The sequence below is a fragment of the Colletotrichum phormii genome (genome assembly GCF_030913505.1).
Source record: "Colletotrichum phormii strain CBS 102054 chromosome Unknown BDP81scaffold_16, whole genome shotgun sequence".
NCBI lineage: Eukaryota > Fungi > Ascomycota > Sordariomycetes > Glomerellales > Glomerellaceae > Colletotrichum > Colletotrichum phormii.
This window is the reverse complement of record NW_026851458.1, coordinates 214974-234330: the sequence shown is the minus strand read 5'-3', so window position 1 is coordinate 234330 and position 19357 is coordinate 214974. Positions and strand designations below refer to the sequence as shown.

The 19357-nt window shown below is 53.2% G+C and overlaps 9 protein-coding genes across 9 annotated transcripts; 5 read left to right on the top strand and 4 right to left on the bottom strand.

Moving 5' to 3' along the window:
- Positions 1–3597: 3597 nt before the first annotated feature.
- BDP81DRAFT_473458 (uncharacterized protein) lies at positions 3598–5383 on the top strand (the record flags this gene model as incomplete). Its single annotated transcript, XM_060594656.1, has 3 exons — positions 3598–4085; positions 4139–4915; positions 4970–5383. 3 exons carry the CDS (start codon positions 3598–3600, stop codon positions 5064–5066), a joined length of 1362 nt encoding a protein of 453 aa, XP_060442447.1. The 3' UTR covers positions 5067–5383.
- Positions 5384–8275: 2892 nt separating this feature from the next.
- BDP81DRAFT_61766 (uncharacterized protein) lies at positions 8276–8895 on the bottom strand. The gene has a single exon (XM_060596064.1). The coding sequence runs from the start codon at positions 8804–8806 to the stop codon at positions 8462–8464; it is 345 nt and encodes a 114-aa protein (XP_060442446.1). The 5' UTR covers positions 8807–8895; the 3' UTR covers positions 8276–8461.
- Positions 8896–9297, top strand: BDP81DRAFT_61765 (uncharacterized protein). Its single transcript, XM_060596063.1, has one exon. It carries the CDS (start codon positions 8985–8987, stop codon positions 9240–9242), a length of 258 nt encoding a protein of 85 aa, XP_060442445.1. The 5' UTR covers positions 8896–8984; the 3' UTR covers positions 9243–9297.
- A 1719-nt stretch (positions 9298–11016) lies between these two features.
- On the bottom strand, positions 11017–12515 carry BDP81DRAFT_325904 (WD domain-containing protein; the record flags this gene model as incomplete). Its single annotated transcript, XM_060585017.1, has 2 exons — positions 11017–12235; positions 12298–12515. 2 exons carry the CDS (start codon positions 12513–12515, stop codon positions 11017–11019), a joined length of 1437 nt encoding a protein of 478 aa, XP_060442444.1.
- A 749-nt stretch (positions 12516–13264) lies between these two features.
- BDP81DRAFT_325387 (uncharacterized protein) lies at positions 13265–14077 on the top strand (the record flags this gene model as incomplete). The annotated part of the gene is made up of 2 exons (XM_060584971.1): positions 13265–13400; positions 13458–14077. 2 exons carry the CDS (start codon positions 13265–13267, stop codon positions 14075–14077), a joined length of 756 nt encoding a protein of 251 aa, XP_060442443.1.
- A 30-nt stretch (positions 14078–14107) lies between these two features.
- Positions 14108–14461, bottom strand: BDP81DRAFT_61750 (uncharacterized protein). Its single transcript, XM_060596061.1, has one exon. The coding sequence runs from the start codon at positions 14334–14336 to the stop codon at positions 14139–14141; it is 198 nt and encodes a 65-aa protein (XP_060442442.1). The 5' UTR covers positions 14337–14461; the 3' UTR covers positions 14108–14138.
- A 31-nt stretch (positions 14462–14492) lies between these two features.
- Positions 14493–15212, top strand: BDP81DRAFT_61742 (uncharacterized protein). The gene is made up of 2 exons (XM_060596060.1): positions 14493–14651; positions 14827–15212. The coding sequence occupies exons 1-2, from the start codon at positions 14587–14589 to the stop codon at positions 15074–15076; spliced, it is 315 nt and encodes a 104-aa protein (XP_060442441.1). The 5' UTR covers positions 14493–14586; the 3' UTR covers positions 15077–15212.
- Positions 15213–15837: 625 nt separating this feature from the next.
- BDP81DRAFT_61691 (uncharacterized protein) lies at positions 15838–16735 on the bottom strand. Its single transcript, XM_060596059.1, has one exon. The coding sequence runs from the start codon at positions 16557–16559 to the stop codon at positions 16059–16061; it is 501 nt and encodes a 166-aa protein (XP_060442440.1). The 5' UTR covers positions 16560–16735; the 3' UTR covers positions 15838–16058.
- Positions 16736–18264: 1529 nt separating this feature from the next.
- Positions 18265–19020, top strand: BDP81DRAFT_61677 (uncharacterized protein). Its single transcript, XM_060596058.1, has one exon. The coding sequence runs from the start codon at positions 18421–18423 to the stop codon at positions 18802–18804; it is 384 nt and encodes a 127-aa protein (XP_060442439.1). The 5' UTR covers positions 18265–18420; the 3' UTR covers positions 18805–19020.
- The last annotated feature ends 337 nt before the right edge of the window (positions 19021–19357 follow it).

Sequence of the window (19357 nt, the reverse complement as noted above, 5' to 3'; positions counted from 1 at the left end):
ACACACTTGAGACAACACTGATGCTAAGAGGAATATCGGGATGTTGTGATAGACAGCAAACAAGCGATCGCGGACGCTAAAGTCTAGGAGACGGCTAAACCTCGTAAATGACGTAGTTTCTGAGCGAACACGCAACGAAGGATCAGACAACGTGGGAAGACTAGGCAAAGAAGTGCCGCAGGATCTGAGAGGATTACCAGAGAACGGAATGGAAAGCAGAGCCGTTGGAAGCGAGATGAAGGGAGGCGAGCAAACCAAACTAGCCAAGTCTCACCAACAGCATTCTTACCAGGAGGGCGAAAGCCCAGCCTCGGTTACTGACCGCCTCCTGGGCTTGCTGGGTCTCGTCTCTCTTACCTCACCTATGCAGGCCGCGGCCACCGCCTTTGCCCGTTCCGAAAACAGACGTGTGATCCGGCGAAGACGCGTTTGAGAAAGGCTCCTCGTGACCCTTGATCATTGATGGACCGTGATGGGGTCTACGGAATCTGCAGTTCTGGACCGCTCCAGACCAGAGTGGCAGAGAGAACCACAGACCGTGGCCCGTGTCTCGGGGGGGCGTGAGGCGTCAAGCAGGTTTCCCCATACTCTTTGATCCGTACCTCGTTCGAAACTCCCCAAGCCACTGTAGTCTACTGCTCCCGTGAGCGGGGTTGGGACGGAGACATCGGGAAACCATTGGGTCGAAAGCATTGTACCATTTGCAATTGAAATTATGTAGGATCCCGCCCTCCGAGCTCTTCCCTGACAATAAGTGAGATCTCTCTAAACTTTCACGATCCGCGATCACTGCAGAGGGGGGAGACCCGCGACGTCTGGTGTCTAGACGTCTGGGCGGCCGAGCAGAAATTGGGCCCCCCCCCCCTCCGACCGCTTTTGGAAGCTACTGTTGCCGTATCACCTTAGTTCTAGCTCCAACTTGGGACTAGACTCTTCCTCGAGTTACCACGGCAGAGCAGCTCGAACTTTTGGCAAACACCCCTCGGGGACCGGCTTGTTCTCGTAAACGTGTGGTTGAAGAGAGAGGGCGCCCGAACTTGCGGGAAGACCAGCGCGTTTTTTTCTTCTTTCCCACTAGCTTGGCGTCGAAGAAAACCAGGTCACGCATACCCAAAGAAGATGACTTAGTGCGGGGGTCTTGCAGAAAGGAGGGGTTTGGCAGATCACTGTAAGGAACGACGGCAAAGGTTTACGAGGCTTGAGTGTTGTGACTGCGTGGTGGGATGGGAATTGCGCAAATATGCCTTTGGTATGACCGAATTCCCGGCGATCTTTCTCTTTGATAGTAGGTTATCACGGTTATTTCTGGAGGTTATTTGGATGGAGGGGGCCAAAAAGGTAAGGGCGGGCAAGGGGCGGTTGGGTTTCTGCATCCAGGTTCCTTGTCAGGATCTCCCAACCGGAGACGGGGATTGTCATGTTATCAGCTCCTCTGTGTTGTCACCCTAGAAACAAACAGAGAGACATGGAGGGGTAAAAATGACTGACGAGAAATGGTTGTCGAGCTACTTTGGCTCAGTAAGAGATGTGGTGGGAAGGACAAGTCTCTGTATGTCTCACTCTCCCCCACCTCCCACCTCCCACCTCCTTCATCATTCAATGTTCCTCCGGCTTCCTCCTGGCTGTCCGATGAGAGCCGCATGGCGTAATGCCCCGCAAAGCCGCGTTGAGGCGGGGTCAAGGAAGAAGGTCAGAGCAGGTTACATGCAGGCATTCCGGCCTAGCTAGCGCTACGGCTTCGAGGAGCTGAGCATCGATGACCGCATTTTATGGAGTATGTGACGCCACACCACGGCACAATTTCACAACGAAAACACCAAGGATCAGAGGTCACTAGCCACATCACAATTTCCCATCATCTCCGGTCTCCAGTCCGGGTGTCCAATCATTGAGCTAACGCCACACGCGGGACCGCTCAACCGAGCTTCCATGCTGCGTCATTGGAGGGGTATCTTTCCGTTGCCTTGGTTCTGTGGAGGACTGGATATCCCTGGCGGGGGCTGGAGCATACGCTTTCGGGAACGTCAAACCTCGTTCCATGTCACATCACTCCACAAGTCCACAGGGCTCTGCACCTCAACCTCTCAGACCTCTCGCCTCCAGGAACACGACACGAACAAGAAAGCTCGGATCACGTCTTTTCCCTCGTACAACCGCCGCCACGGATTGCGTTTGCCCGGTTCAGGCTCGTAGCCTATGTAGAGGTACCTTCGTAGGGCCCCGTTGTGAGATCTCCAATGTCTCACAACTCTCACTCAAATGCTCGTAGGAGTTGGAAAAACTTGAGACTTCTCGCTGAATAGGCTGTGAGACACGACGCGCGGCGGCTGGTCCGTCTCTCGTTTTTGTCTCCAACGCTGTGCTACCCCAGTCAGATGCCAGCTCAGCTTGGCAACTTTGTCACGCTTGGATGAGACGGAGTGACGGAGAGACGAACAGGAGCGCCAGGCGGAACAGCTAGGTACCTAGTTTTCGATTTCTCTGAAGCTTCCCCTCCTCCACCACGTGTGGTAGCGTACCTGAACGAAAAGAGACATGCTTTCCCAGGTTACCAATGGCTACTCCAGTCCGAGCCAAAATAGCCACACGTCCCCAATTCTTCTCCATTCGTCTTCGCCACATTTGCTGTCCATCTCGCAGCCCTATAACGTCACCAGCCACAGATCTTCATCCCTCTCGAACCGTCGTGACCCGCCGTTTCTTTAGACTATGACGACGAATCCTTGACATGTTACGCGCTAGGAGGTATTGAGTCTTGGGAGCCCTCTTCGGGGGGCCATGAGTACCTTTGTACCCTATTCTCATGCGTGCCATGTCAAACGGGAGGTTCCTACGAAGCAAAGCAAAAAGGCTTGACGGAAACAAGCGCAGTGTCACGCCAGACAACTTCTGGGTCGTCATCCAGCCATGGCAAACTGGGTCTAGTTCACCAGTTCCCATTAGCCTGGGGGATACATACAGTATGGTAGGGGGGGGGACCCCGGTCTTCCTCCGGAGCAGATGTACCACACTACCGACCATGCTAGTCCTGGGCCAACGCCTCACCCCGACTGGCTGACAATTTTGAAGCTTGTATCCCGAATGAGACACCTGCGTCCAAGACCTATGACGATGTATGAAGTAAGTGCCCAAGCTGTCCCTCACCTCTGCGGCCCTTTCTCCTCCAAACCAAACCGAATCCATGCCGGCATGTATGGGCATCGGCGCTGGACTGGCCTAGACAAGCAGGCAAGCAGGCAAGCAGGCGCGGTGATGCAGGTTCCTTGATTGTTGTCAGTCACAGCGTAGACGTTGCAAGGGTGGTCACAGAGTAAGCGAGAAGTGGCCAGCCACGGGGCTTGCTTGCTGGATCGGGATCGTAATTGTATGATCTACCATCGGAAAGGAGTTTTGAAGATGCAGCTTCTCGATGGTCTTTAATTCTATATAACCTCCAGAACCTCTCCTCCTCAGTCCGGTCCTTTCTTCTCTTCTCTCCTCACCACAACACAAGATACCCCACAACACCCAACTCTCACAACCAATTTACACCCACAACCACCTCTTTCATAACCATTTGATTTCATTTTGATACCCCAAATCATCAGATAGCCCAATATGTCTTCCATTGTCAACAAGGTTAAGGACGCTCTGTCTTCGGACAAGAAGCACGAGACGCCTGAGGGAACCCACGGTCAACACGACAGCCGCGCAGCAAATGCTGCCGACCCCCGCATCGACTCTGACCGTGACCACCGCGCCAACCCTGCTGGCACTTCCGGCCTCACCGGTACCACTGGTACCCACACCGGCACCCACGGTACCACGGGCACCCACGGCACGCACACCGGCACTTCCGGTCTCACCGGTACCACTGGTACCCACACCGGTACCCACGGAACTACGGGCACTCACGGCACGCACACCGGCACTTCCGGTCTCACCGGTACCACTGGTACCCACACCGGTACCCACGGAACTACGGGCACCCACGGTACACACACCGGTACCACCGGCGGCCTTACCGGCTCCAACGTGACGGGCACTCATACTGGTCACACCGGCGTTGGTGGCTACGATGGGCCTGCCCCCACCACTGCTGGCCCGTAAGTTTACTCTCCGCACTCTTACTTGAATTCTCACCTAACACCTCATGTAGTCACAAGTCAGACGCCCTGAACAAGGCCGACCCTCGCGTCGACTCTGACCACTCCAAGGACCACAACACTCGCACCACCGGCGGCGGCCTGACCAGCAACCCCGCTGGCGCCGGCCACCACACCACTGGTGCCCACTCCGGCACCCATACTGGTACCTCCGGCCTCGCCGGCACGGGCACCCACGGCACACACACCGGCACCACCGGTGGCCTCACCGGCTACGATGATCCGGCCGGCACCCACGGCACCCACAACTCCAGAATCGCCAACCAGGCCGATCCCCGCATCGACTCTGACCGTGACCACCGCGGCGCCGCCGGCCACACCGGTATTGGCAGCACTGGCACACACACCGGAACTCACACCGGCACCTCCGGTCTGGCTGGTACTCACGGCACCCACACCGGTACCCACGGCACTCACACCGGTACCACCGGCGGTCTGACCGGCTCTAACGTCACCGGCTACGACGACCCCGCCGGCACCCACGGCACCCACAACTCCAAAATCGCCAACCAGGCCGATCCCCGCATCGACTCTGACCGTGACCACCGCGGCGCCCCCGGCCACACTGGTGTCGGCAGCACTGGCACCCACACCGGCACCCACACCGGCACCCACGGTGTCGGCTCCAACACCCACAACAGCAGCCTTACCGGTAACCCCAACACTGGTCACACCGGCGGCGTTTCCAACACTGAAAACGCAGCTGGCCACGTTGGCTCAGCCGTTGGTGGCGTCCACGGCACTGGCCCTGCCCCAGGAACTGCTGGCCCGTAAGTCTCAACTTTCCACTCCTTCGCCTTGAACCTTAGCTAACACCTACACAGCCACAAGTCAGACTTCCTGAACAAGGCTGATCCTCGCGTCGACTCCGACCTCGACGGCTCAAAAACTTTTGGAGGAAATAAGACTCACGCCCAGTAAGCGATTTCAGCGAGCGCAAAAAAACGATCCTGGACGATGGGGGCTGACAACAGACCCCAGGGTTGGAACATCCTCTCACGCCAAGGATCCTACCGATGCCGCTCAGGTACCTCCTTCCGTGCTCGCTAAGCACATTGGGGAACCCGAGACTGCGCACGGCGGTGTCCATGGAGACCACGGCAGAAGGAATTCGATCCCTTCTCACCAGGATACCCACCGTGGATTGTAAGGGGTTGTGGATGTGGAGGATTGAATGAAATGATACCTAGTACAACTGTACCATAGCGATATGACCTAATGAAATTATTATTGCTGAACTTCTCGACTTTTTGGTGAAAGTTGGTTGATCCAGTGTATCCTTCCCAGGTATCTAGTGGCTTATGCTCATCTATTTTGCATCACAATTTCGCGGGTAAAGCAATGTTGAGCGCTCAAATGTCGGTCCAGTTTTCAATAGAACGACATCTCATATGGCCTACCTTTGCCTCTTACTCGTCCACCTTCCCCTCTGTCTCAGTTATCTCGTCCTTATTTCATCTCGTCTCTTATCCACTATCCCGGGTTTCTTTGCTCTCTTGAGTTTTCCCTGACAAATTGGACAAGACCGATGGGTCGCCCGTCGCTGGTGTAACCCGTGGGATATTCTCCTCAACCGATAACGATGCGATTATGAGCAGAGGAGTTTATGGGACGTAGCGATTAGGTTAAATTCTATCGACCCTGTATTTTGGTATTGTATTCTAGCCCTGTATTCTCGCCCTGGATTTCGGTCATGTATTCGCCAACGAACACTCTGTAGAAAGTTACCGGCGCTTTTAATATCTTGTTAACTTTCTTTCTCGGACTAGCCGTGACCTATGCTCCGTTTCCGAGAAAGGGCTTCTAATATCGTGACGGACTCCACATGTGAGCCCCGGGAGGAAGACGCGTACTCCGAGCTCGTTAACCATGCATCCCGACTTCTCAAATACCACACGTTGTTTGTATTTCTTTCTTTTATTTTCTGCTTCCTCCTATAGCTACCTAGTATTAACCTTATCTATTCACGGTTATTTAGAACATCAGCATTTGTCTGCTCTCCCTCTCATTTCACTTGATTAAGGACACATAAATTCACGTTCGTTGGATACACATGTTGGGCCACGTTTCGATAGAAAAATACTCGATATCCCACGACTCCTTTCTAGCCAGACATGCTTGGTCTTGTCTTGGTCATTAGTCCTAGCCTCACGAGCGCCCAGCAGCGCCTAAACTGCTTCTGATATGATGCAGATAGAGTAGTATATCTTCTCATCTGTGATGTTCAGGCCATACGCCCCATATCGAAGCTTGGTGGAGGCTAAAGTAGGAAGAAGAAGGCCAAGAAACTAGTGGACAGCAGTTTGTTTGGGTAAGCTCATGGCAGGCAGAGGCTCGAGATGAAAGCGTCCGAGTTGTGGACGGTCCACAAGATCAGCAGGATAGTCTAAGCGGGCACAACTGCCATTGTTACATGAGCCGCCATAGAGGATCGCGATTAGAATGATTAGAGTACCTAGCATATTTTGTATGACGGATCTGTTTGAATGCACGCCTTCTTCTACTGGACCGGCTCAGTGTCACGATAGACTGTCCAGGCCGATGCAGTCACGCCTCCGAATTCAGGCGCAAGATTGATATGATCAACACATTATCCTTGCAAAACATGCATGGGGAGAACCGAAGTACCCAAGCTCGGTCTAAACTACTTGCTTGCAAAAATATCAGGTCGTAAGAGAGACTAGAGCCTGCTTCCTGTCTCCTTCCTGATTCCAAGGGTGGAGAGAGAGAGTCAAAAGTCCAAGGCCAACGCCCATCTTTATCTACTTAATCTGCTGTTGATACGGCCTCGGAGTCATATATTTGAGCAAAGCGTGAGACGTTCCAACTCTGACCTTCATCGAACGGGAACTTGGAAGAAACTCCATTCAAACTTGCCTCGTAGGCAAGTAAATAGAGAGCCGTCTCTGCTAGCACCCAGAGAGATGAAATCAATGGCCGTATCCTCAACGACTTGCTCGATGCAGTGGACGTTTCATTGGCTCCAAGTTGAAGATAACTAGCATCTTTCACGACTTTCCCAAGGAATGCGATCTTATCTTCGGCCCAGGTTCATACGGCATGGATGCTGTCTACATGTACAGTCTGGTGTCCCAGTAAGTGACAACCCCCACCTAGCTCCGTCCTCCTCAGGCCACGCCGCTTTTCTTATACAAGTGGCAATTGAGCCCGCCTAATACTTGTGTTTCTTCTCTAGCCACTCAAACCTGAGACGAATTATAGTTCTCCCAGGCTTCAATCTCGTAATCCGATCTGTGGGCCCGTGAGTTGGCTGCTGAGTCGCCTGTTGAGCCGTTACATGTCGTTTCTAGCATTCACTCACGGGATTAATCTACCCAGGGGCGCAAACATCTATGTTTACAAGTCACCGCCGTCCATATATTCTTTTCGGTATATTCTATCAATGGGAGAAATATGGTGACAGCATTTAGAGCTCTGATATCTAAAATACTAAGAAAGTGATCTTGGAGGTGAGTACGGCCTCGGATAGTCTCGAAATCAACAGCGTTATAACTCCACACTGTCACACACATATTTACCATCCCCCGATGGTGCACAGGGCTTGTGAAAACGGAGTTAGTTCTCCACCTTATTCCTGATGAGCAGGGCTTATATAGATGGCCTCAAGTATAAGTTGAGCTTTCTAGCCATCAGTTCTCAACCGGAAGCTCTGTCACAAAGCGCTGCTTGGACGTAGTTCGTGGAATTCCGGTAGGCTGATAGGAAGTTGCTTCACCGCCTGTACAAGTTCTCATGACTTCAATGTCAGCGAGCTCGGTGGCCGTCACTGAAAGAGCGATCGGGGACATTGAAATCATTCCAAGTAGAGGAGTAGCTGTCCTCTCATTGAACGCGTTATCAACAGCCAACGGATAGTACAACGTAAGTAGCCAACAATGAATGATGCCAAAGCATGTCTTGACCGAGCCCTGTATACAGCACATTTAATCCCCACCCCGACGGTGATACCTAAAGCTATCTAAACAACTCAACCGAGCTTGCTTAATCTACCTTACGACCTATAAATCTTCCATTTGGGGGACAACTTCCACGGGAATGGACTTGTCCAGAGTGCATCAAATACATGTTGAAGGCGACAACTAACAAGTACCCAATACCGCCGGAGCTTGAACAGACGTCAACATAGCCGTCCCCCGAACCCGTAACCTCGGAACCAAACAGCTGCCTTCCGGCCCGGCCACACCACCGAAACCCGGAGACGTCTCACCGGCTCATGTTGGGGAGGCGGTCTCCCATCCGCCACCCTCCCCAACCCCCGAAACTCAAATTGACAACCTTCCTGTTTGATTACGTTGTTACCGTAACAAGCAAACCCCTTTTGCCTCTCTTCCCAAAATCCTAATCATCAAGTACCCAGTCACCAGCGGCAGTATCCATATGAACAACTCACAACGTGCCATCAAAGCGGCCAGTCCTCCATCAACCGGGAATACCGCCAAATATAGAGAACATGCCCGCGCGCGCACACGCACCCACACATACAACGGCAGGAAAAGGATCTGCCCTACGTAAGGCAAAGGAAGGGAAAAAAACGACGAAGCTAAGCCATATATCGAGCATGTCGCGGGTGTCCGCGGGCGTCCATGAAGATCTTCCACCGCGCGCCCCAAACCTTTTGCCTTGCCTGGGTCGGAATACATGTATCCCGTTCTTTGGCCCAATACCACCCCGGCACAGTTCCGAGAGGAGGGCTAATTAGAGGGGAGGGCAGGAAGAAAGGAAGGAAGGAAGTGGGGAGGAAGGATATGACGTCTCCCCCTTCGGGTTGCAGTACCCGAACCTCTCGCGCGTTCCTACTCAACCCACGATCTCGATACCATGGCAAGCGTGGCCTCCTTTCCTGACCCGCGCGCCGGCACGCCCGCTTCCCACGAGTCAAGAGCGCCCACTGCGTCCAAGGCTTGCGTCGTAGGAGTATCGAATCTAGAACGCCCTTCCTTCACCCCCCCTGATAGCGCGCCATCGAAAAAGGGAAGTGGGGGCCCCGAAAATGATGTTCTGACGCCGTCCGTAGATCTTCTTGTTCGGGCGCGCTGGACGGCGCACGCGGGAGAGGCAATCATACCGCATTCATAGGCATATAGGCAAAGAAACCCCCTGCATTATCCGCCTTGTGCTAATGTAAAGTCAGGGGGGGAGAGATAGTTTCGTGGGGCTGGCACGGCTAGTACGGAAGGAAAAGAACGTCTAGTGTATATCTAGTATGGGGGCACGAGGGTCTGATAGCCCCAAGCCGTACGTGGGACGGTTGGCTTGCAGGAAGGCGAGACCATGTGAGAGGGCTTGGGACGATGGTCTTGGCCTCTTGGGGATAGGGCGAAATTGACGGAATGGGCGTGGTAGGGCGAGAGATGGTGCACAGTCGGTGAGGATTGAACGTCGTAGCGCTATGCGGGCTAGCACCGTCATCTTTGCAGTAGAGCGGATTTCCGCAGGCACGTTCGCTGAGTGAGAGCCAAGCAATCACAAAGTGACGACTAGCTCTTCTGGCTGGAGGAGAGTTTGGGTGGACGAGAGACCCTGATTTCGTCTCATAGCAGGCCGGGGCGGCACAACAAGTTTGATGCCGTATGCCGTTGAGAACGCTAGGCCGTAATGGCGAATTCGGTCAGTATAAACCAAACCTTTCAGCTTTGACGTCGAGGGAGACACCCGGCTGTTTGTTGCGAATCATCGGGTTACTCATTTCGTGCATCTGATCTTCGACAACCCCGTCTGTTCCCCCTCCCTCCCCAGGTTCCGATCCGACGATGGTGGTGTTCTGGGTCGCTCATGACCATTGACCACCGACTGACCCCTGGCGGTTCATAACCCCTGCCGCGTCCGAGGTCTCTTGCTAATTTGCCCATCTCGATGCACTCTTGAGCCAGCCCCAAGAAGAAAAGAGCTTAATTGCACGGTCCTACCAATCTGGGCGTGAGTGAGAGGCCTTCCCCCTCCATGGCGAGTAAGATGCGTTCTAAGAACCATGATGCTGGGGCGGCGCGGGAACTAATGCAGGAGGTCGAAAAAGGAGCGACGGGGAAGGCTTCCGGTGTGGTCAGGGCTGGCCGGGGGTACGTTAGGTCGGGAGCTTCTAGTGCCGGGCGAATGACGGAGGAGAAGAGGGCGACGAAATGGTGAAATGGACCTATTCCAGCCCTGTACGGAGTACTCACAATGTGAGGTAATTGGAGCGATGTAACAGCACTACACAGAGTGTTCCCATGGTTCAAAGGATTGATTGAGGGGTGCGCTGTGCTATTGATGCATGGACATCTGGGCGGTGATGATCTGAGTGATCCCCACAGGGCGACTGAGTAATAAGACGATGGTAACCGCGACAGGCACGAAGTGCCGATGATACTGATGTCGGCATGTCGAGGGTGCAACTAGGCACGCTACTTCCGACCATCGAATGAGTCGTCCTCAACGCAAGGCCGCGACGAGTTTTGCGTCAAGCATGATTGCCAAGTGGTCTCTTCCACCAAGCTGAATAGCAGGGCTAAAAAAATGTAGCCTCTCCACTGCTGAGAGGTGAGTCCTTTGAAGAGGTGGCCTTTGGCTTTGACAAACTGCAGACGCACTCCTCCTCTTCGCATGTCAAAGTCCGAGTTGACACGCATGGGGGAGCTTGTAGGCTACGCATCGCGGCTACGTGATGACGAGTTTCAGCCTCCCAGTAGTGGGCGGATGCGAATTCCGATGCGCCTGGAAGGGCCGAGAAATGCACGCCACACAGCATTTAGTAGATACCTGGACGTGAATGCTCTCGGCGACGTCGAATACGAGACTCTGGATTCCCTCTCTTGTCTAAAAATGGGAATTGAATGAGATGGACGCGCCAACGAGGCGTCAAAGTCAGACGGCGTCAACTAAACGTAATCTGCTTGCCCATGAGACTCCTAAAGGCGTCATCTAGTGCCTTGCGCTTGCGGCTTCTTTCCTCCTCATTGGCATCCTGGGGATCCGGGGTATCATCGTCGTCTTCGGGTCCAGGCAGCTGGGGCATCCATGAACGTATCTGGCCGTCTAAGTGAGCCGTGTAGACGGCACCAAAAGAGCTCCCACCGCCCATTATAGGTCCCTTTTGCAGACCGGAACCACCACTACCACGCCACACCATACTCATTGTGCGATTCTTGACGTTCAAGCCATTATTCTGATGTGCAGCCGCCGCCGAAGGTCCAGGAACTCGTAGACGCGTCACCAGGGTGCCCTCGTGTAGGTCCATGACCAGGATCTCTTGCTCGTTGGGGTAGAACAGCAGATCCCGACGTGATGGGGTCAATCGAGCGGGCGTGACAAACATATTGACGGTCTTTGGCTGTCGATTCTGTATCATGGAACCAAAACTAGCTAGCGTATTTGCGCCAGTAGCAGCATCCCACACACGGATTCGACGATCCAAGCCGGCTGATATGATGTACTTGCCATCGTCGGTCCAGGTCAAGCCGTTCACACCCTCGTTGTGGGCTCGAGCTGAGTTGCGGAAATGAGGCATACGTTTCCAATCGAGTCCAGAGGCCATAGCATGGTCGAAGCGGTGCAAGACACCAAGGCTATCCTCCTGATCAAGCTGGCCGACTAAGCCAGAGGCGCGCCGTATGTCCCAGACGCGGACCTTCCCGTCGACATGTCCAGTGGCAAGAGCGTGCTCCTGACGAGGACTCCAAGCTGCCGACAAAACAGCGCCCCCGTGGGCTACCAGCGAGCGAATCGATGATCCTGACCTGAGGTCAATCAGCCGAACAGATGAGTGTTGGGTTGCGCAGGCGACCAAGAGATGGTTGGCGATGGGACTGGTGGCATGAGTGTAGATATTGGCATTGAGGTCGAAATTGGCGGACACTGTCATCCGTTGAGTAGACCACAGCTTGAGTGAGCGATCAAAGGAACTGGAGAGAAAGGCTTCATTGTCGAAAGGGTAGAAGTCAAGATGAGTAATGCCGTGCTTGTGTGTGTTCGTCTCATCTCCAATGGACCTGGCAATGTTGGCGATGGGTTGAAAGATGTGAGGTTTGTATGGATTACTCTCTTGATGAAGATTCCACAGCTTCACAGAGCCATCTGCACCGCCAGAAAGAAGTCTGCCATCAAGTATTGGTATTAGATAATATGGAGGGGCAGAGGATAGAGCAGTGATACGTACAAACGACCGTCAAACTTGTCCAAGGCCAGTGCATTAACACCAATGCGGTGAGCCCAAAGATTCACATGGCGGCCCTCTCCTTCGATTTCGGCACCTTCTCCGTCAAACCGGTGCTGCGGAGCGGCAGCAAAGGATCGGACGAGCCGGGAAGTGGTAGCTTGCGCAAAGCCGTCCGGGCTCAGCTCACCTGTTGAGCGGGCAAACAAACGGGACTGCATTCATCTGGGACTGGGCCTTGAAGTGACAAGGTGACCGGGAATGAGAATTCGTTTTGATTATTCTCAGGTGAGCTTGATGTTACTTGAAGGTATGTGGTTGAAGTTCAAAGCGCTGATGAGGCTGAAGTAGGTAAGACTCACAGAGGATGAGGTTGCCAGATGTAGTCGTGATGATGTCAGCAATCGACTCTCTCCAGCTCCAGCGCAACTATCCCCTGTGGGCTGCTGTGGCTGCCCTGTGGCTTGCGGTTGCCTTTCCAGTTGCAATGGGCCAGCCAACTGGGAGTTTAAGGTAGGAAGGAACCAGATTCAATTCCTTTCATTGGCCAGATTGCACTTGGACCCACCCTTCAGAACCTTCCACTCTCTTTCAAGGCAAGCACGGCAAGGTCGGTCAGGACATTCCTGCCCAACCTGGAATTGAATTTGAAGGGCAGGTGCAAAGACTCAATTCTTCCTCTTGTCTTTCAGGCAGCGCTCCCAACGTCTTCACAATTTCCTCGAGACATCTTCCTTTGACTGCGTTGACGACACCCCAATATTCCGCCTCTTTTTGGCCCGCCGCAGAGAACCAGAAAAGCTGTCTTGAGAGCCAACTAGGTACCGGCAGCAATCATCGAACTAGACAGTACTCGGCACTTCCGCCCAAACAGCTCGCTGGTGTCTTTGTATGCCAGCTTTCGTCGACCAACGGCAACGACAATCTTACGGGATCTACCAGCTATCAACTAGGGACCTGACCATACATCATGGAGGAACGACTGACAGATAGCCGCTCAGACATCTACGACCAGTCTGATGCACATGACCCCGAGCTTGTTCAACGTCCAATAGAAGAGGCCAAGCGGTCGCAAAGACATGCCAACGTCTATGATGCCGTTGCAGGTAAGCATGACCCAAGTCCAGGCTTTTCTATTTGAATTAGTACCAACTCCCTGTCAGGAAGAATCATATTTGACACCGCATTGAATGCCGCTGTTCGGGATGAGAAGACGCCTCACGCCATCTCCAAACCGCCCAAGCTGACTAGACATCCCCTCAACGCTTCCGCGTTAGCTCCGGAGGAGGTTCTGTTCCGCCGCAAGTCAGCACCCGAGCGCTTTGCCGAGTTCGATGTCTACATGGCACATGACCGGAACCTCGCAGATGGCGGCCACACATCCCTGCCAGACTCTGATCTTCTCAAATCGGTACACACCTATGCGAGCTACTTTTATTCTGCCCTTGGCGGCCCCAAGCGCAATCTCTCGTACCAAGTCGGCGCTCGCAATATTGACGAAAGAAGTATGGACGAATCGGCCTTGATCGCCCTGGGCATTCTGCTCGAAGAGGCTGGCAGAGACGTCTTAGGAAGTAAAGGCGATATGGTCTTCACCGAGGGCCTCGAATCATCTGCGGATAGCGATCCGACGGTTCAAGAACCACGTGCTACGACCAACACATCAACGCATCCTGTGCTTGGACACGTGAGCCAAGAGGCAGCCCCTGTCGGTTTTGCTGACGTTGGTTCCTGGAAAAGAGCTACCAAACGACAAAAACTGAGCGATCCCGATAATGCCTAGAGCCTCTCTGGATCTCTCACTTTCCGAGATGCTGGTTCCAACACTCCATTCCAAACCCTTGTCACAACTCACTTGTTGGTACTTTTGCACTTGGCGACCGTTGCCAGCAACCCGGAAAAAGAATGGATCCTCGTTTAGCGATCGGGGAGCAATAGAGACACGGCAACTCGGCATCTGGTACTTGCATGCACGGAGATAGTTGTCGACTGACACAGCCTTGCCCATTGTTTGCTACTGTTAGAAAGAGTAGCAAACACATCGGTCACAAGATCCACGGCACTCTCGACACGAGTATCCGGGCGTGGCCAGCGACAGCACATCCCAACGATAACCAAGCTCAGCAGTTCTTTTCATAACGAGACACACAACGAGTTAGCCGCCAGACGCCCAGTCCCTACCAGGAATCGCATTCTAAGCTCTAAGCAGCCTCGATCGTATACCTAAAGCGCTTCGAACAATCGGTTCATTGACAGACTGCTCTTGACTTCGCAAACGCTCTACATCCGAACATGCTGCATGTTTCTCTCCTTTCGGTCAATCGAGAGAAGGAGCAAGCTCATCGAGCTCAACGCAGGTGTGTTTCCCAGCATATCTATGTATTTTTCGTGGGTCCTCATTCTCATGATGTACGATTCTGTATAGAGACATTACATCGTGGCCAAGTCCGATGAAGTTTGTTGGAACAAATGTTTCGCTTAACAAGATACCCACCAAGACTCGGGGCGGAAACTGAAAGTTGTTTGCGATAGACTCTCAGCAGCCACCAGCCATACCCACCAGTTTGCGCGCCAGCCGTCTGCTGTCGACCGTTTTCGTACGACATCGTCTATGCTCGACCGAAGTCTGACGAATCGAAGCAGCTCGCGACGTCAGACGCTGTGTCGTCTATTTTTAGGACCGATCAAAATCCCCTTCTCTTTGTTCCGAGGTGTAGCAGACACAAGGGGAGCAGCTCGGAGTCATTCACGACCTTGCTTGTGTCGGCATAGACAGAGATGAGTGCGAGGAGAGGATTGAAAAGTCTCGTTTCATTCCTGGAAGTAGTACCTCGATACCAGGTCAGAGCAGCGTAACGGAAACAATGACGCGAGTTCAATTCCCCCGTCCACCGCCAGCGATGGCGACCTTTCTCCACGGGCCGCAGAGTTCATGCCCACAACCAAATGTCATCAATATTGAAACCCGCACTACGTCAAGTTTGACGAAAAAGAAACTTTAGATATCGCAGTATCTTGGCGCGGATGATGACCTCTTAACTTTGTAGGCAAGGCATGTTCGGCCGTCAAGAGTCCGACCCCTGGCAGCCGTTGGTGCTCAATCGAAGAACTCATATCACAACGGATCGTAAAATCGTACGTTCTCAATATGAAGCGAAAGACTCCATTCCGGTGATATGGCCGACTCCCCGACTCGAGTGGGGTACACTTACGAAGTACACACTGTTGGCCTCCTCCGGGCTAGCCTTCGATGCATCACCGGCCGTTGGGTCACTTGAAGACGACATCATATCGAAGTATGAGAACAACGAAGACCCGTGAAACGCCGTCCTAACCAAGTTCTGTCGTTATGGAGACACATATTCTGGCATGAAGGTTGAGAACACCGCCTGAGTCTCACGAGCGCGGGCTTACTAAGCATAAGCAATACTGTCTGACCGCTTTTCATACTCAACTAGGTGCCCCGTTGTGACTTGAGGTCGCATCCGACGCACCGGACCGGAATGGAGGTGGGTACGGATCTGGGTGTCCGGCTACCGGTGTGGGGGTCTCATCCGGCATGTCGCCCGATCACTTCACCCGCTCCCGGAGAGCTTCAGTGAAGGGTTCAGACTCTATTCTTGCGGCTGAGATCGGAATGTAGCGACGGACTCAGCACACATGTTTCGTCAGTCAACAAGCTGGATTCTATTGCTGGACACAATCGTACGAGATCGCGCCCATTCTGATTTCATAGCTCGTCATATTCGCCAAATTTGAGAAAACTACAATGTCCTAGGATCCGCATCAGAAGCAGTTCTGAAAGCCGATGAGGGCAAACCCCAGGACCCCAACACACAAACAAAGGGGAATCTCAATCCAGCTTGGCGTATCTCGACCAGGGCTTTGGTTGAAATCAGAAATCGGAGATCGGCTTGACTCCCTTGCAAGAAAAGAAAAGTCAGTTCCGTGAGCTCTGAGCCTCTGAAAATCTGGACAAAACAGAATCTTGCTCTTGCTGCCCACCTCAGCTGTTGGCACTGAGCATGGCCTACACTGCCACGTAACAGAACCCCCTTTTCGGCGCCCGCTGTGTGTGAACTGGAACACGAAAATTTTGCCTCTGGCGGCGACACTAGGCCGGCGGAGATATTTAGGGGTACACTATCAGAACAAGGCATTGTGCCGTCCTCAATAGAGATGGAAGTCGGAAACGCCGTCCATGGTTGTGGTTGGGCATCGAGATCAACATTCATCGACCTAGCGACGAAAGTTTGTTCAACCATGTGTGTTACGCTTTGACCGCTTGACAGTCCTCGCACGTCAGAACCCCTTGGCTGCTTGATAGCATTTCCCACCTAGATTTGCAACATTCAGGCATCAGGCTCAAGCTGGAGTTTGACCCATCCCTGAGGGCCACGCGATCCGCAAGGGGGCGTATCACAGTTTCGGTGTCGCTCTCGTCATGTGACCGTAGATGCAACGGTACACCGATGTTGTAGTTGGCAGCACATCGCTTGTGCCAACAACTTCTTCGACCTGCATACGGATACCGCGTGCAATAGCTGTATTGGGCAAGAGGATTCCTAATGAATTAGGGACCGCCAAAGACCGCGCAAGCTTGAGAGATCTTCGGATATGATAACTATGGGCGGAGGCGAAGCGATCAGACATGTCGTATCATCCACTGTCATGAGTACTGCACCGCTCAGTACCATTCGTCGCCGGCAGTATTGGCGCCACTGTACCTCAAAACACTGCAGAGCGGGCCAAGATTCTGTTGAAGAATATCACGGCGGATCGTTCGCAAAAAAAGATGAGCGTCGTAACGGCCAAAAGAATATCTATCCCGGTCTAGTGCCAGGATCTCCTTTCCAACTTGTCATTGACTGATTTCCCCGACCGTTAGACTTCGTGGCCACCTAATATGCGCACGGAGAATGGGGACGACGTCTGTCAGAACGGCATCTACCGACGAGCTGAAGAAAAGGAAGCAAAGGAAGAAGCGGAGCACCCCAAAAATGACAACTGTTTGGACCAACGGTCACCGTCTCGCAGTGTGTCTTGTGTCCATGCTCACCGACAGCCCACCAATGGATCCGACATGCCGGCCTCATGTCCATGATCTCAGCGTGGTTGGATGGAGCAATCCCCTTCATTATGACGGTGGCTTATTTTCAGCTTCTGGCTAAGCGACCACTTGTTCTTTGTCTCGGGGGTTGAACAGAAAACAAGAGACGGTATTCGACGGGGACTTGATTCGGCCCGGGCGCTGTGAAAGCTGGACGTACCGAATACACGGCAATATACTCACGCAAGTCATGGTCGTTTCCAACAACTACCTAGAACGTCTTAAGTAACCACGGAGGCAAAGTTCTAACAACACGGCGCCTGATCCACGTGGCTTCCAGCTGCTGCGACTTTCTTGACCGACATACGTGTCATTCGCCTGCTGTACAAGAAATCACGTTCATCACAGGCTCTTGTTTGAAGCGAAGAAGACTGGTCCATCAAGCAATGCGGCTGCTATTCTAAGACACTGCGCGCTCCGCTCCCGTTGCGTTGCTTGCCTTCCCGCCTGTGGCGCTGCCTCCGAAATTCGGATGCCATGCGAGGACCCCAATGCAGCTCGGGATGATCGACACAATGCCGGTCGAAAAGCATTGTCGCAACTCAAGTCACAAAGCCTTTTCCAACGACCGAGTCTCGAGTCCCTCGACTTGGCCGACTTGCACACACGTAAGTCGCAAGGAAAATACCGGAGGCGCCTACTGGTTTGACCGGTCAAGACGACCAATGTTAAGCCTTGGTCTCGGTGTGACAGTAATGGCCTGATTAAAGTGCGCGATCGGAAAATGGATCAAGCTTGGACCAACGTCGAATATCTTACACCGCCAACCGAGGCTCCGAGTTCTTTAAGAGTCAGGCGGGCGCATTCCAAGTTCCAGATGCGAAGGTGTCATCGCTCGTGGACAGCCTGGTGCATCAGCTCGTAAGAACACAAGACCCTGCGGGATTGCTGTTGAAATTCGAAGGCATCTTGACACAAGGTTCGGAGGACAGGTCCTGTGCGCTGCAGACCGGAAGATCCTGAGAAATGACAAAAGCGAGGGGTACCCAGCGGGTCTACGTTGCTACTCTAATCCTATGGATTCGCGTTCAACCCTCACCTATCCGTCTCATGGATGCAAATCCTCGCCTCTCAGCCGCAGCTGTGTATCCCGAATACCATTGTTAAGTCGTGCTGATACTTCAGAGCAACTGCAAATAAGCTATCGGATAATGCAGGGAACATGGCCGATTATATCCCTTACGAGCAAGCCCTCTGCGGCTCAGGCAATCGCTCGGGTAGTTTTTGGGCTGAAAGGGAACCTTCTGCGGCAATCAATGCTGGCCTCAAAACGGAATTGCCAGAAACCAAACAGTCCATATTACTGGCGCTCCTATGATAACAGTGCAACATATCTAGGCCAGGTGTGCTTTGTACCTCTGACGGCCATCCCAACCCGCCCATTGCGACCTAAACCGTAATCGGCACGGCTGTTCTTCTCATCGCCAACGTTCAAATGTCATTTTCGATAGACCGACCATCAGCACTACGGTGGTATTCTGTGGAACAGTGGAACGAATTCGTTCTGACGCACGAAGCCGACGCCTGCCGCCGCCCGAAAACTCAAGAGATTGAGAAGAGATTGAGAGTGAGGAGTCAAGACCAGGCTTGCGTCTTATCTACAATGCGTTGAATGTTGCGACATGGTCGCCTTGGTTCTCTCAAATACCCTAGCAAACCCTGGTAAACCTTCGTCTCCAGTCGGCGGTGCACCAATCTCCGAACCTCCAACATCTCCTCGGGTTGCTCTTTTGGGCCCTTTGGGAAAGCGACCGCGCCAGTCAGAATCGGAGAAGAGGCTCACTCGCAATCACCGATACTGATCCAACTTCCAAGGCTTGCTGCCGGAGGTGATGCCGGCCGGGCATGCACGTCGCCTATATGTGACGGCTCCCGCTCAAGTCATCAGCCTTTACGAATATCGACTCCCCCATGGTGAAGAACAATGGCTGTGCGAACTTGGTGGCAGTCACG

Excerpts from the sequence above, each read along its gene's own strand:
- BDP81DRAFT_61691 (XM_060596059.1), bottom strand. The coding sequence starts at position 16,559 with ATGGTTGAACAAACTTTCGTCGCTAGGTCGATGAATGTTGATCTCGAT.
- BDP81DRAFT_61742 (XM_060596060.1), top strand. The coding sequence starts at position 14,587 with ATGCTGCATGTTTCTCTCCTTTCGGTCAATCGAGAGAAGGAGCAAGCT. Across the intron at positions 14,652-14,826 it reads GCTCATCGAGCTCAACGCAG|ACTCTCAGCAGCCACCAGCC; the intron begins GTGTGTTTCCCA and ends TGTTTGCGATAG.
- BDP81DRAFT_61750 (XM_060596061.1), bottom strand. The coding sequence starts at position 14,336 with ATGTGTTTGCTACTCTTTCTAACAGTAGCAAACAATGGGCAAGGCTGT.
- BDP81DRAFT_61765 (XM_060596063.1), top strand. The coding sequence starts at position 8,985 with ATGGCAAGCGTGGCCTCCTTTCCTGACCCGCGCGCCGGCACGCCCGCT.
- BDP81DRAFT_61766 (XM_060596064.1), bottom strand. The coding sequence starts at position 8,806 with ATGTATTCCGACCCAGGCAAGGCAAAAGGTTTGGGGCGCGCGGTGGAA.
- BDP81DRAFT_61677 (XM_060596058.1), top strand. The coding sequence starts at position 18,421 with ATGGATTCGCGTTCAACCCTCACCTATCCGTCTCATGGATGCAAATCC.